Raw genomic sequence first — 18,993 nt, forward strand, 5'->3', positions numbered from 1 at the left:
GATCCAACAGTTATCAGGCCAATAAAGTGTTTTATGCATAGTGTGTATTTTCAATGAGTTATATAACTTTATGACCTTAAAGTTGGTCATAATATGTTGTTCTGATATGATTCTAGCAGCCTTCCCAAATCAATACTGTACATATCATAGCAAAATATCCCCAGCAATTTTTCTCAAACAAAAGGAGTGAACAAGTTCTTTTTAAAATAAAATGCAGTCTATTCTAATAGGATTCTTAAAGACAGAACAGCCAGAATAAAGGTATCTTAGGAATTTTGTTTTCTTCTTCACACTTCTTAAAAGCTGTTTAACATGACCCACCCAATTAACCTGAATTAAGGGAAGAGATATACAGTGTACTGATATATCCAAAGGATGACATTCATTCCAATATAAAATGAATAGCATTGTATTAACGTTTATTTCTAATTACAAGAAACAGAATATCAGTCCCTTATTTGTACAAAAATACCTGAAAGATTACAATTAGGTTCACAAGCCAAAAAGCTATTTACAGTATGAAGCAAAGCATATTGAATAAAGGTTTTGTCTCTTAAGTTAATACCTTTTGCATTCCCTGAAACTTTAAACTTTATTCCATTTTACAGTCACTAAATCTTGCATTGTGACAATATAATTTACGATAAGCAAGTCTTGCCACTGGAAAGGTGCATTGATTGGTCAAACTGTCAGGTATTTAGTGCAGAAAAGATAAGACAAAACATCTAAACTGAGGCACGTGTTTCTTCAAGATTAATTAACAAATAAAAAGTTTTTTGTACTTTAACACCTATCGTAACATAACTTAACTAGTAACCTCATTACCAAAATGGTTTGGCATTTTCCTTCTCAACATATTCAAGATTGCTACATGAAGTATTTATTTAGAAAATAAAATCACAGGCAAAAAGATAAAAATTCAACAGGCTCCAAAACAACCCTGAGCATCCCCTTTACATTCATGTCATTTAAATACAAAAATAAGAGTCAAATGTCCTTCAGTCCTTGGTATTCTGAGCTGGCAGCCAGCTGAATCTGTTGGAAAACTAAGGTGGCATTGACTGTTTTCCAGCAGAAAGAAGACAAAGCAGTGATCTGCTTAAGTAAGATTGTTGCCACTTTGAAGGTGGTCACTTTCTCAAAACAGCTCACTTTAGCTGGGAAGAGTACAAAATACTAAGTCAACCATCTACATACAAAAATCATGGTTCATAGTCAAACTTTTATTCTCAATTTAAATAAGATGCAAAGTTTGTTTTTTTTTTATAAATATGAAACACTGCAAATACTATCTGCCTATTGGGAAAAATGCATGGTTGTCACTAAGCTATGTAAACAGAAAAACTTAAAACTACAGCATAAATGGTCTTATTAAACTGGTAATGTAGTCAATACAAGTATCTTTTTTCTCCTAATAGGGGCCAAATAGAAGCATGCAAAGTGAAGTCAGACTTAAGTTAGCTTAATTTCAAGGTTTTAAAATACATTGTCTAGAAAGCAGGAACACTCATTTCACTATGTACAATTAAAAAAAGCAAAACAAAACAAAACAAAAAAGGCTTCTACTAAAAACAAAATCAAGTTTCTTCATTTTTAGTATCTAGACATTAAATGGAAAAAAATACTAAATGTGTTCTGTAAACTAAAATACAGTGTTTCTATACCATTGACATAGTTTAAGCTGATATGGACGACTCAGGCAGGTTATGGTTTGTCTTAAGCTATTCTTAACACTACATGAAGACCTAAAAGTGTAGGATTGGTTTTCCTTCTTTACCCTTTCAGATGGCTAGGATTTCAAACCCAGTGGCAAATAGTAAGGATTAACTAGCCTGTGTAAATAATTTACTGTTTTACAAATGCTCCATTCTGCACTACACTCTGCAAGTTCCCAGGGTGGAATACTTCTCACTGTGGCTAATGGCACCAAGCACTGGAAGTTACTTCAGTTCAGACTGAAGAAATGGTTGGCTGCAACTGCAGGTTCAAGGTGGGACTTGTCTGACTTTAATACTGATTTATCACCAGAAAGAGTTATTGTGTAAACATTGAATAAGTCATTTAAACATTAACAATAATCTAGTACTGATGACAAACCAGCACCAGAGCAAGACACATGCTTGTCTGCCACAGGTACTGGCGTGCAGTAGCACACATGACACAGGGATCACCAGTTACCTCAATGGATGATATTGCCAGCAGCTACTTCACAATCAAATCTGTTTCTATTCCGAGCATGTTCCTTCTCACCATGTAAACTTTCATGGCCCTACAAAAAGCAGAAGGGGTTCAGTTCTTCTTTATGCCCTATCCCCAGGAGAGCGTTGTGTCACTGTAGCTTCACTATATTGAAAGAGCTCTTTGAAACAGTCTGAAAATTCAAGGAGCTATAAAGCTAAAAACACTGTTTTTAATTTTTTTTTTATTTTGTCATACTAAGACTACCTGCAGAAGAATCTTCTCACAAAAAATGGTGGTTTCAAATACAAGTGTAGTCATTCAGTCCTACTCTATTTAGTAACAGTAAGTTTCCTCAGGAAAACAGTCAAAAGGCTGTAAAAAACAAACCACCACTCCAATAATAAAAATTTGTGCATAGAATCTAATACAGTCTCTGCATGACTGGATGCCACTAATATGCCATCAACATACTACAGCCATTATGCTACAAGTCAACAGTTTTAAGAGTACGTATATTGGTGGTATGTTCTTTTAGAATTGTATCCTCATTGCTTCTTCAAAGACATCTGCAGATCATTGAACCTCAGGTCTCCAGAGAAGTACTGAGACATACGTGGGCACGCACACACACACACACTTCTTGATTTTCTTCTAGATCCTTTTAGGCTGAAGCATTCCATACATTTTAGGGTGCAGATTAATACCCAACTCCTGCATGAATTTTAAAAGCCACATCAGCTCCTAATATAGGCTGCATACAATATCCGAAACAAAGTAGGAGTGCAAAAAAAGTGATCAATACAAAAAGTAAACACACTAGTCTTAATTGTCAAGATTATTCCAGGGCAAGAGTTCTTTTCAAAGATTTCTCTTCACACTTGTTCCTGTTAAGTGGCCCAGCCAAGATACTTTCCAGTTTTGTTTCAAATTTACTCTTTGTTTTACAGACCCTCCCCCCATTTTTGGGATGCTGGGACACTCAGCAGCAATCACTCTTAGGTGTTAGACAAACCAGCAATCTTGGTCTGTTGGCACCTGTCGAATCCATCCCTTTCAGAGTCCCAAGGTGCATAATATTTATTTTTTAACCAACTTACAAATCTGCCAATTCCCCAGTGTCAACGTTCTCTTACAATTACTCTTCTATCAAATCCAGTCTTCAGTGACAGTCAGATTTGAGGTCATAAGGCCACTCGGATGCAGTGGTGTTTGAGTTTGCAGGGCAACACTCCTTTGTTTAGTTGATAGAATTCAACAAGCTGGATTAGATCACTGAATTTGGTGTTCCCATCATCCAGACTGAAAAATATCTGTCCATCATCTTCACACTAGGAAAACAAAACATCCTTTTCAAGTTAGGCTGCGCACAAAGAGATACACACACACAAAAACTGATAGAGCACCACCAGTGTGTGACCTAAATGATGGGTGCTCGGTTGGCACTTGGTTGCCCACACAACCCCGTGCCTTCAGTTCTTTATGAAACAATTCACAGCGCTAGAAAAAACATGCCTTAACCCAACTTGTAACATTTTGCTTATAGAAGTGAAAACTTGTGGGCAGAGTAATTGAAAGTTATACAGACAGCACTGGCATTCATTAAAATAAAAGAAAAATACTCCAATACTATTTGTTAGCTGTACACTCACAGAGAACAAGTTCTATGCATTACACAGACTTGTGTAATGTAGCGACTTACACTAGTGTTCCAGCAATGTTAATCAATAATTTTAATCAGAAATTTCACTGATTAAAGAATATTCTAAAGAATATCCAGTTTATATACACTTGCTAATGGAAACATCCTTCTTAGTTACATCAGTAATTAATAAGAGGTCTCCTCAGAAACTGGAAAAAGCTTCATGGTTCAAAATTTTGGGTTTTGTTATCAATAGCAAAAAATAATCTACTTACCGGCAAGATTTGAAAATGCTTTATTTTTTGATGATGGCATAACGTAAGTACAAATGCCTTTGGATTGCTTTGGCTGTCCCGGAGAAGAAATAATCTAGGAGAGAACATTTTTAAGAACAAATTGAATACCCCCATCTGTTTGTTCTTAAATAATCAGAACTACTAAGTAATTTTGTGCCACTGCCGAACTCTTCTTCAGTTGCATTAAGAGGTGATTCTGCAACTGGAAATTTGCTTTCAATTATTATATCATAGCTATGGCAATATTAACAGATGAAGAAACAAGAAGTGCAAGACACGTGATGTTCTTCTTAGTTCTTCCCCTAAGAATGTACCTATGAGGCTTTTTAAAAGTTCCCTCTAATTCAGCTTTCCATTAATGATATGTACCCTCATGAAGAAAATGTTATGATTTAATTCTAGAGAAAATGTGAATTTCTGTAGATGGAAAAGTAATATATGGGAATCTCTTCCCACTCTACAATGTCTTGCATCAGTTAACAGAAATCCAGTCAGCAAAATTATGTGCAGGTTAAATGGCTGCAATTGCACAGAAACAGCTCAATACTTTTAAAAAACTATTTACCAGTTAAATAGCTTCCACATTATCAAGATGGTGAAAACACACACTGATTTTTTCCCTCTAGAACAGTCACAGTATTTTTCCCTCAGCATTAGCGGGAAAAAATGTACATCAGGTGTACAGCTACCAATATCACAGCTGTCACTTTTAAGTTAACCCACAAAACTGAAGTCCTACCCCAAATGGACTTTATTTAACATTCTTACTGGGAAGAGGAGGAAAAAAGCTAGATAAGAAACCCTGTGTTTCCTTGCCTTGACATTTATGAACTAAGGAAGCAGATCTCTCCATGCCACAGGAAACAAGAATATACCTTTGGCAGAAGGTTTATAGCACTAATCACTAGTGGATTTGTGAGATGGCTGAGCGCAGGACTGGGGCAGGCCTCTTAATGGCTGACCACAAAGCCAGGAACACGCTTTTCCAAGGTGCAGTTGCAAGAACTGCTTGTAGTCTTAAGAACTCAAAAGATTTTACTCTAGTTCCTCAAAACTGATGGAGAAATGTCAGTACCACAAAAATGCACCACCAAAGTCAGTTCAGTAGTCAGGGACAGGCATGTCTTGCCACTATCAGAAACCATGCATGGTATTTGAAAGTTCCATTGTAATCCTAGGAAGAGCAGATGTATGGAAAAGGGACAAAAGCCTTTATAAATTAGGATGCATGTGATGGGAAAAGACCTCACCTGCCCTGGGGTTACTGCAGTTCATGCAGGTATCTCTCAATTATTTTTCCATTTAGCTGTTTCAGATAATGCATGGTATCATAAGCTGGTGGTAAAAAGGAAAGGTCTGCACAAACTGATGCTATTTACTCAACCTCTGGCAAGCAACCAGCTTTCACGCAATAACTACCAAGAGAGATGCATCCTCAACAAAAACTTCCAGAGATATCCAAGATAGCAACATCAGTTGCTTGTGTACAGTGTTGAGCCTCTTCCATGAGGCATCAGGAGACTGTTAACTTTCTACCTTCTTTTGTTCAAGAACACACAGAGCAGGAAAACCTAGGCAAGAGTTTTCCACCCTAAAAATCATGATTCTTAGATCTCAGAGCACATAGGGTAACATGGTTCTTTTGTCACTGCTGGTGGGCCTTACTATGGCAAAACGAACCAATTTTCACATTCCACAGAGAGTACGCTGATTAGGCACAAATTTAACACAGCATCAAACACCATGAACATATTTATGAAGATCTCAAGAAGGATGGGCCACCAGATTCCTAAAGCAACAAGATGAAATGAGCCCAAGATTATAACATGAGAAAACCAGAAACTCAAAAAGTCAGCAGTGCTCCTTTGCTGTCTCAGCTTCCCTTTTCTGTTGGACCTGCATAGCTAAAACCCCTTGTCTAGCCTTAGCCTTGACAAACCACCCCCTCAAAATAAGCAAACACTGCTTGATGAATATATATATGCACTACAAATTTCTACCTCCTTAATGTATTTTAGTCTTCAGAAAGATTAATGTTGCTTCTGAATAAGACAATGCTGAAGAAAGATTTGAACTCACTGTCTCCTGTGACGCCAACGTGGATGTTTCTACCTCAACCCTGAGAGCAGTGAACCAAAGGCAGCCATGCCTTTCCCATCCTACAAATAACGATGCTGAATACAGTTCAAGCAACTTCCCTTCAATAACCATAACTCCATATAAATAAGGAAATAGAGATGCTTAGAATATACTTAAATCTTGACCACAGACATTTTTGAGGGTGCTGGAACAGGTATTTCTATTTCTTTGCTCTAGAAGACAAATAGTGAGCAAGCACTATTAGCTGCTCTGATTCATGCAGAAGAGCACGGATGGCTGATTATAAATTTGTTGGCAAATGATTAGGTACAGCTTTGCCTGAAAAATATGTCCTCAATGCAGATTACAAGAATTAACTATTTTCAAATTCTGACATCATCTACCACTTGACTGCCTGTGTTGGAAAAAAGGAAAGACATTTACATGCATTCCTAAGATTTTACTTTTCAAAGTAAAATTTAGGATCCACTCCTACAAACTTGCACTCTGACTTTTTTGAATCCAGGCAGGTTATAACGGGACTATTCAACAATCGGGTTACTCAGAAGTGCTCATAAATCTGTAAACCATTACAGCAGAAGTTGTGCTCTCATCTATAAACCTTATTGTCAGACAATAAATACTGAGCAACAAGAATACCTACCCATCTACAAGCCCTTGTTGCTTAATAATCCTGTGAGATTCTTCTCTAGAGATTCTGCCGTGAAACCAGTGCTGTGTCCTATGAATAACTGGAGGAGAGAAGAGAAAGAGGGAGAGGATGGTTAAAAACAGTTACACACACAAACATTTTTCCACATACTATTATTTAAACATTTTAAAAGTGGGTATAATTCTCTTACAGAATATAAAGTATCTTCTATCAACCTATATAAAAAAAGAATCAATATCAAAAAATGCATCTACTTATATACCAAGTAGAGAGGCATTATCTCCATATATTTTCTGATTTGCTAATATACAATTAAGTAAACAGGAGAAGTCTCTTATAATACTGCCTTCTCATGGCTTTTTGAACATATTGGGACTAAAAATCCTTAGAACTCGACGTGTAAGCTAATGAGTTAGAAACAAATCCCTCTAAATCTCAAAGAAATGCACTTTAGATGGTGCTTTCAAGAGTCAAGTTAGCCCCCAATATTATCTTTATTGTTTCATTTTTCAAAAGGTGTTTTAAAATTCTGTTAACAGAATAGCAAGAGAAAATAGCTGTGTTTCCTACAGGAAGACTAGGATATTAATATTCAATTTCCAGTTGTTTTAATGAATTTACAGTCTCCAAGAAATGTTGAGAACTTGCATATTTTACATTTTGCAGTTATTGTGGAAAAAATTCTGTTTTGAAACTCTCATTTCAACTCCTTAAAGATTAAAAAAATCACTCATTGACTTTCCTTGTCCAAAATGGCAAATTAACTGCTGGATTCTTTTAAATGGAAACATTTATGGAGTGTCTATTTTTACAAAATACGAGTTTGAAAAGACTAGTCCTGAAGAAAAGCTTAAGTGGGCATCAAAAGAAAACAATTTCCTTCTATGGTGTCTGTATGGGTAGGCATGTTAATGACAGAAGCTACTGATAGGGATTGTATTTGACATCAAGGCATTCATACTACATGGCTGTGCTCTGTGTCTGTATGAAATGTACCTTTTCTTTACCCAGAGAGGCCTCTGACACTATGGTTACAAACCATCAGAATTTACCTGTACTCAATGTGGAAGGATGGAGTGGACTTTGGCTACCCAAGATGTTCATTCTTGTGCTACGTTTCTACAGAGAAAATGAATTACCGTTAAATCCACACTAATGTCTCAGGAGAAAAGAATAAGTGCACATGCAATATAGATTTAATTTACAGGAAACTTGGGGCTGGGCAGATTTAATGCAAGGATGAGAAAAAGAAATGCAACTTTGAAGGGGGCTAATCTACAAGCAGCAGCTCATTTCAGTTGGCTTAAAACACAAGCCAGATGTTAATGATGAAAGCTCAGTATCTTAAAAAAAAAAAAAAGGAAAAAAAAGACAGAAAAAAAGAAAAGACTGATATGTTTCTGCTCAGGCAAAACACCAGGCACTCAGTAAATCAAGCAGTATTTCCCTCCCATACATAAAGCACCAGCTAATGCTTCAGTAATGACTCCTTTTCCCTAAAAGACGAGCATGTGGGAAAACTTGTACTGCAGCTGTCTGTCCACAAGACACTATAAACAAGTTACATCAGTTTTCATTGCAAGAGGTCCTGCCTCTTGTATATTCTGCAATTAAACTTACTGGGAGCAAGCCATTAGTCAGAGCCCCAGCCTCTTCCATGTGGGGAAGCATTTAATTTGACATATTCCTCCTCAGAGACTTGTTTTGCAAACTGGCAGTAAAGTTCTGGTGGGTCTGCTTTCCCCCTCAACTTTCCTCTGGACACTAGGGGGACAGAGAAGCAGTGGTAGAAGGTTGTTGTGAATGTGACAGTTTTGCTAAAGATGGATATTGACTTTCAGATCTGCATGCTTGCAGTGTGATTGCTTCAGGTCGGAGCTAAGCTATACTGTGACCAGCACTGCACTAACATCATAGCACACTCTGTGTTTTGGCTCTCAACAGACACTTACTGATTGCAAAAATAGAAAAGAAGAGAAGATAGCTACCCTCCAAGCATGTCCTTCTTCCAAGGCAGCACTCTGTGCTTCAGCAGGATTTTCAATAACTCTTCCTATTTGCCCCGAAAAATCCATTGCTACTAGTGAGTTTTCAGATACACTTCTCTGAAAAGGAATTTTCACTTGTTTCAAAAAACAGGGAAAGGAAAACCCAGCTTGAGAGTTTCATTTCAAACTGTTTTGGTTTCAGAAGACTGTCCAAAGTCCTCCTTCAACAGCACAGAAAATACATCTTATTTTTTTTCCCCTTTCAAAAGATTCATAGACACAAAAATAGATGTTTTTTCTTTTTCAACCATAGGGGAGGGAGACAGTTCAAAGGCTCAGAATAAAATCTGTTTGCTCAAGTTGTCCACTTGCCCTATTACTATATTCCAGTCATTTTCAGGGCAGTTGGGATCCAAATATAGGCTCTTCCCTTTTAGGTAGTTAACAGTCAGCTCTTGGCCCAACATATTTTAGGAAATCTACGTGTTAGTTTTGCCAGACCTAAGCTGGCTTCTGCAGAGACAGCCAGATGTCTCTGTGCTGTACATCTCAAAGAGCATGACGTAGCCAAGATTTTTCAATCATGTGGATCATGTAAGCCTAAGATAATGGAGAGCCAACCACAGAAACTGTACTCATGCAAAACATGAACTTTACATTGATTTGCTACACAATGCTGAATTTACATCCCTTAGCGTAAAATTTTCCACTTTTAAAATGCAAAAGCAAATGTATCTTTTCCAACATCATACATCAGTGAGGTAAAGTTCATCACTTACTACTGGAGTGGAAAAGTGTGGAAGCATGGCTTTTCGCTGCTGGGGAATTCTATAATTCTGATACAGTAGCATTCCATACTGCCAACAGAAACACAAGGATATTATTATTCAAATATATGTCCTAGGAAAAAAACTGTAGTGATTTCATAATACCACTTAGACTGGAGCAAGGTGCCACCAGTATTTTCCTGATCAGAAGCTCTCCTAAAGCCATTTGCACTGAATAATAGTGATCGACAGGTGGCAATCAAAGAGTAAATGTGCACAAGAAGTTTTATTAAAAAAATACAAGCTTGAATAATATACACAGGTTATTTTTGCCACTCCCAGCTACCATCATGTTTTCCTTGTAGAACACAAGCTCCCAGTTGAGATCAGAACACACACATTAATTCCCTTCTTTTTACCCTCTAGAACTTAAATAAAATTCTGCACAAGACATTCAAACTCAGTTTTCATAATGAAAACTTTTTAATTCACTAGTTCTTTCAATAAATTTCACTATCACTTGGTACTTTTCTCATCCTTAAAAAAATAAGGTGATTGAATTCCAGTCATGCCCTTGGTTGAACATGATGAATTTTAGTAACACTAGTAGCTGGGAAGGTAGGTAAACACCAACTCTGCCTTCCCTAAGGGCACAGTGCTGAAGTACAGCAACATTGGTTACTGAATGTTCTAACTGAAACAGATTATACAATTTCCAAACAGGGTAATTTAGGACTACAGAAAGCTAAATGAGATGGTGAATAAAAAGGAGAGTTATGGACACAGCCTTGGGGCAAAGCCTTATTTTTTGCTGACTGTATAGCTTTAATCATCTTTTGGTATGTCTTAAAAACTAAGTAATTTTTTTCTGGACATAGGACATAGTAAGAAAAACATAGCAGTTTTCAAAGCAACACATCCAGAAAAAGACTTAGAACCAAACCAAACTTTATGCACGTTTTCCTATGAAGATCAGGAAGTTCTCTTCTTCAAAGCACACAAAATAGTCAGCTTTCTCCTCAGTACCCTCGACCCTGATTTTGTTTCAAAAAGCAGTGAAGCCTACTATCATATTATCAAGAAATTTCATTGTGTGGTCTCAGATATGAGTAATTTTCACCCAGATATAGGGTTACTTATTTTTGTTACTTCTTCTAATAGAACCTTCAGAAAAATGGAAAAAAAATTGCAAAAAGCATTCTGTTCTGGTAAAGAGAACCACCGACCATATGAAAACATTTTCTTTAGCTTTATAGTAACTTCAAAATACCTTGTTAAGCATGTTTTTTTAATTCATTCACATATCTCTAATTTGGATCCAAAACTAAGACTATACTTGATTCATGTGGAAGGAATAGATCAGTCCCGTGCCTAAATTGTTAGGTGAGACAGGTCTGCTTGGAATTTTGCTCTTACCCATACTGTTTTGGAGCAGATGATATTTAATAAGAACATATAGGTAATTTCCCATGAACAAAATAACAAATGCCACTTAACTCTAGGTGTAGCTTTGCAAAAGTAGAAGAGATTAGCTACCTTGAGGAGTCGAAAGGCAGTCATCCAGCATGTCCTGCTTTGCTCGTCTTCAGCACACAACAACCGCAGCTCCTTAGTTTCATTTCTCACTCTGTTTGGCTTTAAAGTATTAGAGGGAAGTATTCATTAGAAAACCAACAGCACTGCAAGCTTAGAATCACTGTAAGCAGGGTAAAGGCAGGTACAGTATTAGTCCAAAGAACAAGCCAGAAAAAGCTCCTACCACACTGAATTTAAAGCTCAGAAGAGGCTGAGCATGCTTTGAAGGAAATCACTTCTGCAGCTGGGTCCAACAAAATCTGATGCTGGTGCCTCCTGACTTTCAGAAGCTGGGGTCATTGATCCTTGTAGATCCCCTCCAACTCAGGGTATTCTATGATTCTGGTTTGAAATAACCTGCAGTCCTTGCAGTTTACAGGAACCAGGTATACAGGCCATGCTAGAGCCAGACCTGGGCATTTAGTTTTGTTGGTTTTGGTAGCTGTGGAGGGGTTTTATGGTGGGTTTTTTTGTGAGGGTTTTTTTGTGGTCTTTTTTTTTTGTTTGTTTGTTTATTTGTTTGTTTTGATTTGGTTTTGTTTTGGTTTTGTTTTGTTGTTTTTTTTTTCAAATCTGTGAGATGTTTTATAAACCCCTATTTCTGAAATGAAGGATGAAACTTTCCATAACTGCAGGTAACCGAAAGTTTGCTTCCATCAGTTCAGGATCTGTCCTGCAGCCAGTCTATTTGATGAAAATCCTTGTTGTCTAGCACTGGGAAGAAGACTACTTCACTAGTGCCATAAAACCAGCTCCCAGCCTTATTTTCTTCTCAGAAAAATTACACTTTTCAAACCTTTGAAATACTTTCCAAATGAATCTTTCAGCACAACAGTTTTAAAAATCTTCAAAGGCAACTGGTTATTTTTACATTCATTTTTCCAAGACAGTCTTCCTCTTTAAATAAAGGCAAACCTCTGGCCCATAATAATGGTAAAATTGCACCCCATCGGAGTTTGATCCTTTGCTGCTATATAGTTTTGGTGCTTGCTGTCCACAGAAACTTTTCTATTTGATTAGAGAACTTGGAAAAAGCTTTTATCTGTGAGGTGAACCAAGGCCACCCCACAAGCACACCATGCTCCAGCACTGAGCTGCTCTTGCACAAAAATTTCCCAAACCAAAGGAGCACCAGATAAAGTGTTAAAAGTGTCACATAAAATGATGACAAGATTCACAGGACATGCCTGCCAAATGAAAGATGTTAAAGATCAAGTCCTCATGACAGAAAAGGCTTGCAGAGTTTTACATACAAGTCCCATTTAGCTGGGGGTTGGGGTGAGCTCTGAGCCACCAGCACCTTCTGGAACTTGGGAAGAACTCTGTGAGAAGATTACCTTTATACAAAATCCATACTCTGCAGGGGCATTGTACAGCTTCTTGCCTGCTATCAACGAGAAGATATTGCTGTCTTCTAGGTCAGCCAACAATTGCAAATGTCTTGGCTCCTGGGGAAATAACATGATTTAGCACAGGTAAGTGAAAGGTTTTGGAAAGTGTTGTGCAGCTCTGCAGACTCTCAAGCCTGGCCTCCGACAGAGGGCAGTGCACGAACACTGCTCCTCTCCCAGGCAGCCCCAAGTGGCCCTGGCACACACCCCTTAAATATCAGCCTACCAGCCGAAAAGTGCTTGGTACAGGAAGCTCACAAAATACTTATGCAAACCCATCACATTAAAAATGGCCTGGCCTATTACATTAATCCAGAGAAATTTGAAGGTTAGCACAACTTCTGTGGCCATAATGATGTTGCCTGGCTGGTTTGTTTTTATTTTGTAATGAAACTGTATGTCTGTGTTCTGCATTGAACATTCTCACTTATTTTTTATGGAACAAAAAAGGGAAAACTGTGTGGAGATTTTTAAAAAACAGTAAAAAATAACCACTGCAAAAGCAGAAAATGCTTTCACATGCTAATACCGTGCAACTTCTTTTTTAATCTTACCTTTGAAGTTCCTTTTGTAGAACAATAAAGTCCTGATCTCCTCAAACACATAAACAGTTTCTTCCATGATTTCCTACCCAGCTCTTTCACATGCAAGAAACCTTGAATTTCAGGGCAGCTACTGGAGTTTAAAAAGTTCTGTTGGAGAGGAAAATGCAGATGAACATTGTATCCTATAGGTGAATTATAAAATTGTCACTGTATTTGCAGAACAGAGAAGAAAAAGGCAAATCACTTTGCTGACTTGAGGTGCAGTTTCACTCTAGGCTTAAACTGACCTAGATATTTCATCTGATTTAGGACCAAAATGTATGTTCCTGCTCCTCTGTTGTGTCTACCTGGCCATCTCCTCCTGCAACTGACACCACCTTCCTATTCTCTGTGTCAAGACTTAAATCTCAAAAAAGCTATTGCTTCTCTGTATTCCCATTCGTCTAGCACCTGGCCTGAAGGGAGGGAAAATAAGCTTATTAATTCTTGAAAAAATACCTTTTCACAGCAATTTTGGCAGATTGTCTAACTTGGAAACATTGGTCAAAATCTCCATCTTTAGGATAAAGTTTCTGAAAGGGAAGAGCCTATTTCAGGATTTCAAGTTGTCCCAAAACACGAGGTATAACAGACAACAGAGTATATAACTGAAAATAAAATGTAGAGCAGCAGTCAGGTAAGTGCCAGCAATTATACCAGACTTCAGGATTGAGAAGCATTTAAATTCTTGACATAAGCAGAGGAACCACATACAAAATAATTTAATTTGTGATATATCACAGGAAGGAAGAATTAATTATGGTAGGAGAAGTGATGGATTGCTCCCTTATTACAATAGGCCAAGTTTTTAAATGACAGAGGGCTTAATCATTAAGTTAAATGCCGAATTAATAAATTCAACAAGGATGAAGAAGAATGCATAAACTTGGTTGGCCTAGATATCTCTGCAATTCTTCAAAGTAATGTTTTGGTGTGGACAGTGTCCACAGGAAACAAAACCAAAAACAGCTCCCTGTCTCAGAATTCTTACTTGCATTAAACTCCATTTTTTTTCCAGTCCTCCACCTCATCTCATCTAACAGAATGGAAAAGAACAATCAATTTTCTTGCTATTTGTCCTATGAGAATCCAATTCTCAGCTGTGAAGAGGAAAGACCAAATTTTTTTCCAGTCAGTTAAAACGAAAGTAAACTAAGATGGCAGGCTTTTTTTGCATGTCTGAGCCAGGCTGAGACTAGGGAAAACAGATCCCACTGGTTTTAATGCTACTGTCATGACTAAAAATACTAACTCTTAATGCAGTATATGATATCATGAAATGATATTTAATATTCTTCCCAGTTACGTGTAATTAAAACCAACAAAATTGCTCAGTGTTTAAGGTGGCCTCAGATGCAACATGCTTAATGACTACTAGGCTGCAGGTTTACCTTCAATACAACTGCCATTGAAATTCTGAATAATAGTTGTGTGTTTTTTAAAAGAAAAGAAGTACTTAATATAAAAATTTTAACAAAAATAGTTTCTTTTATGGGTAAACAATGAACTAGAGGTAATAAGCTAACCCTCTTTCCCCCACCCTCTTGTGTTGTTAAAACCCCCATGACTTATGCTTCTCCAGGACTGCATCTTTCTGAGACTTCCCAGAAGCAAATTTATACCTCACAAGGCTGTAAGTTTTCCTTTTGCTACCATTTGAGTTGCCCTCAAAACTTTTCCATCTTCAATAACATCTTGCTCTTTTGGGGAGTCCTGCTGCTTGCATTAACAAGCAAATTCAATTCTCCACTTAAACTACAGGAAGAAGGATCCAAGATGTGAAGACCTCTCGTTCCTACTAGTTTGTGGCAATGCCAGTCCATACCCATTTTGGCTCCCGATTACAACCTCATTGCACATGACTTTCATTTATAATTCCAGAAATTGGCTTGATTTTTTTTTTTGTTTGATTGTTTCCTAGATGTATGTGGATGCTAAAGTTTTATATTCTTTTCAGTGAATGTGGAACCAGAATTTAATGGACTTTGGTATGGTTATGGGACAAAATGAATGCACTGGATCAAAGTCAGTGGAAACTTATCTTTAAACAGAGAGTCAGTGCATATTTGCAAACATGCAAAATGGCAGTCTGTTATTCATGATACTGTCTTCTAGGCATAATGGTCATATGGTCTTAGTATACACTTCTTTAATAAACTGTGTTTTAATTTGGCTTCAGGGTTGAATGTCCACAGGTGGAGAAAACAAGTCAAGTGAAAAGGATTTAGACTATGGGGCTTAGACTGTAGTGTTAAAATTGAGAGATTTAAGCCCATCCCCTCCAGCACCATTCTTGAAGGCCAACCAACTATGCCACCACCATGGTTCCTTTATGAGCAAGTGAGAAACTGCAGAGTGACACTGAAACTTCAGCATAAATGCAGCACACATGCCACCACCACACAGATTGCACAACTCTACCAACATATATAAATAAGGAACACACCCCTGCAATTTAACCTGGGGAACTTTAAATGGGATTACTTTGCAAATACTGTGTACAAATTTCTACTTGCACTTACTTCTTAAGGCATTATTTTTCTATACAAAAGAGCAGTCAGTTGGCTGAACCATGAGGAAATTGGCCCTTATTGTTAATTCTTGCCAGGCACAAATATGGGACACAAAAAGCAAAAGCTCTCATCATCTCGAACTCATCTTCCAATATCCACTTGCACCTTTGCACTTTCTCCTGTACTATGATGTGGAGCACAGAAGAGTATTTCTGCCTTTTATAAAAGGTTTGTTTTTCTAGAAATATATTTGCCAAGACTGTTTGCGAGTAACATTAGGTGGCTAAACCAGATACCCACGGAGTAAGCTGAGTATTAATGGAACAAATATGTATGACCATAGCTATGAATACAGTAATTTCACGATTACAAGCCACACCATTTTGACTAAAATTTTGCTCCCACACTGGAAATGCGGCTTATACTCAGGAGCGGCCAATATGTGAGTAATTTTCTGACATTTACAACCCCAGAAGTGCCAGCCAGGGTGCCGAGTCGAGCACCTGCCAGTAAAACCCAGGATTTCGCGATTGTTACAAATTGGTTACTGTGTTGTGCGGCGCATGGGGCCAGCTCAGCGCTGGCAGCGTGGGGGGAGGGAGGGAGCCAGGGGAGTTCCCTCCTTCAGGCAGGGGAGAGGCAGGGGGCTCTGTGCTGCCAGCCCCGCGGTTCGGGGAGGAGGTGGGGGCTCCGTGCTGCCATCCCCGTGGCCCGTGGGGTAAGCGGGGGGCTCCTGCCCCCACCTGCTGCAGCAGGAGCAGGCAGGCTCCGCCCCTGCCCTCCGCCTCCGCCGCGGTGGGAGCGGGGGTGCTCCGTCCCTGCCTGCCACCGTGGGGCAGCGCCGGGCCGGGGCAAGTGAGCCCAGAGGCGGCGGCCAGCCCTGAGCGGCCCCGCCGAGTGGCCCCACCGAGCTGGGCCACCTGGCCCCGTCAGCAGCCCTGAGTGGGCTGAGCCTGCACAGCCTTAGCTGAGCCATTAAACCCCCCCATGCTGTGGTTCTGTTACTATTTGGCAACTTTGTTGCACACGGGTCCTTGCTGTGAACGACAGAGCGGCTTATACTCAGGTGCGGCTTATTTATGGACAAAGAACGAAATGTTTGCCAACACCCAGAGATGCGGCTTATAGTCCGTGCGGCTTGTATTCGTGAAATTACTGTACTTTGTGTTTACAGTTTAGATCTCAATGCTACCGGGTAAGATCTTTGTCAGGTATTTTCAACACTAGCCCCATATGCTAATTGTCTGTCTTCCTCCTTTCCTTCCTCTTTTCCCTTTCCTTTCTCTCGACCCCTCCAGCTCCAAAACCTTCTTTGTCCACACAGATAATTTACAGTACCTGTAAAAGTTGTGACTGTGGGATACTGCCATTTGTTTGCTGGCACCAGGCAACCATTTGTTCTGGAAAGAAATTCTAGACACAAAAAGAAGACAATTGGAAGTCACATTATATTTGAACACTTACAGAGAACTAGTGAAATTTTCTTCCAGTCATTAAGTTTTTGGAACTATCACTATTAAATCAATTTGGAGATCCCCTGACACAGAAAGTAATACTAGGGCTTTTCAAGTGCAGTTCTTCCCTTCTTTCTGCTCAACAGATGCCCATGCAGACAGATTGTGGGTTTTTAAAATATCTGATATGCAGCATTTTATAAATGCATTTTCCTCTCACTTCCTCTTCTACTGAGGACTTTTGGGGATCTCTAACAGCCTCTACTTTCTTGGGAAGGAAACGATGAATGGTCCTGCAAGTTGAATATGCAATGACTCCTTGCTTATTGCACCAATTACTTGACTTCAGATTTATTCCTCCAGTTCCCCTTTCATCTGCTATGTTTTAAAATTCCTGTAAAATTTGGTACACTGAATTTACTATACACAGCAATGACATGAAATCATTCTTGAAGTTTTTAAACATTATTTGAAGCATGGAGACATACAGAAATGCCTGATATAAAACAATGACTGGTTATAACAAGATGAATCACAACAAAAACATTTCCAGTTTAGAACATTTGTCACTCTTCAGGCAATATAAATTTCAGTCTTTAGGGCATAAAGAGAAGGGCTGAAGAGGAATCACCCTTCTGCCAGGTAAGTTGCACAATGAGTTATGAAAGCTAACATTTACCAGCCTCTCTTGAGTAGAAACAGTGCCATATGGCAACAGCTAATGCAATGGATAGGGAGCCTTCGCATTCTTACACCACAAGAATGATTTATTCTGTGATTGCAGGAGCCTGGGACTGAATGCCAAGCATTCTGGGTTTTATTCCCATGCTCTGTTATTTAATTAAAATATACCACATGAAATTAATGCACTAGCTGCTCTGATACCAAAACTTCTGTACAACGCTCAGATGTTCATAGGTTATCAGATGGTGAGATCAACAGAAATGAAAAACTGCAACACCATGTACAGAAATGTTTCACAGAGTAAGTCAAGGCACAGATTCTGAAACAATCACCAGCAGATGAAAAATGTACGTGCAAGCACATGTGCGAGGATGCAGCAACTGTGCACTTGCATCTACAAGGAAAGGAAGGAATTTATCACCAGTTACTTCAGTAATAAGTTTAAACATGACCTTGTGTACCTTTTTTTCTTCTCACACCACAGATGCCTGACTGACCCAAAATCTGTTCTTACCTAACCACCTCTGGATTACCCTTCCTCAGCTGTCTTGATGGGTCACACCAGCTGGCATTAGTTCATGCCAACAGTCTGCTACAACATAATTGTTTAGATAAAATGGAAAAAAAGTCATCCTCAGATAAGCAGTTACAGAGTAACCTGCTTCAAAGGATCAGTTACAAAAAGTAAAAGTTCAAAGGATCTTACAAATCCAGGAATAGGTATAGCTATGGCATACAGTACTTTTCAAGCACGGGTACACCAAGGACATAGAGGGGGCAAGCTACTGTGGTCAGTAAAGAAGGCAGAGCACACCAGTAAAGCACAGCCATAGATGAAAAAAGGTTCGATATATGTATAACGATAAACTGGACACTCCTTGTAGGGAGTAAGTGCTTTAGGGGTTACCCAGATGGGTTTGGGGTTCTATTAATTATTACGGTCAGAAATTAAAAGGTTTGGATACTACTTTTATATGGTGATTTTGCTTTGAATCAAGTAACTTTGACAATAATGAGTAAATTTCACTTCTTATTATTTTTCTTAAACTAATGAAGATTTCCCTGTCTTGGTCACTCTCCAGTGTAACTACAGACATTTTGAAACAAGTATATTTGGTAACTCAAAAACACTTGAGGGTTTAAGGCTGGGAGGAAAGTACAAGGAATTT

The 18,993-nt window shown here is 38.5% G+C and overlaps 1 protein-coding gene across 1 annotated transcript in view; it reads right to left on the reverse strand.

Annotated features, from left to right (window-relative positions):
- Positions 1-393: 393 nt before the first annotated feature.
- The window catches only part of GRB10 (growth factor receptor bound protein 10), a 144,265-nt gene continuing 125,665 nt past the window's right edge, over positions 394-18,993 (reverse strand). Inside the window, exons 8-17 of the mRNA XM_033062934.2 lie at positions 17,025-17,099; positions 13,144-13,281; positions 12,536-12,646; positions 11,160-11,258; positions 9,636-9,713; positions 8,857-8,973; positions 7,921-7,987; positions 6,860-6,947; positions 4,096-4,189; positions 394-3,509 (exon numbers count right to left, since the gene is read on the reverse strand). Coding sequence (XP_032918825.1) covers positions 3,363-3,509; positions 4,096-4,189; positions 6,860-6,947; positions 7,921-7,987; positions 8,857-8,973; positions 9,636-9,713; positions 11,160-11,258; positions 12,536-12,646; positions 13,144-13,281; positions 17,025-17,099 — 1,014 coding nt within the window. The 3' untranslated portion in view covers positions 394-3,362. The remainder of the gene's footprint in view (positions 3,510-4,095; positions 4,190-6,859; positions 6,948-7,920; positions 7,988-8,856; positions 8,974-9,635; positions 9,714-11,159; positions 11,259-12,535; positions 12,647-13,143; positions 13,282-17,024; positions 17,100-18,993) is intronic.

The sequence above is a fragment of the Catharus ustulatus genome, chromosome 1, assembly GCF_009819885.2.
Source record: "Catharus ustulatus isolate bCatUst1 chromosome 1, bCatUst1.pri.v2, whole genome shotgun sequence".
In the NCBI taxonomy this organism is placed as follows: Eukaryota; Metazoa; Chordata; class Aves; order Passeriformes; family Turdidae; genus Catharus; species Catharus ustulatus.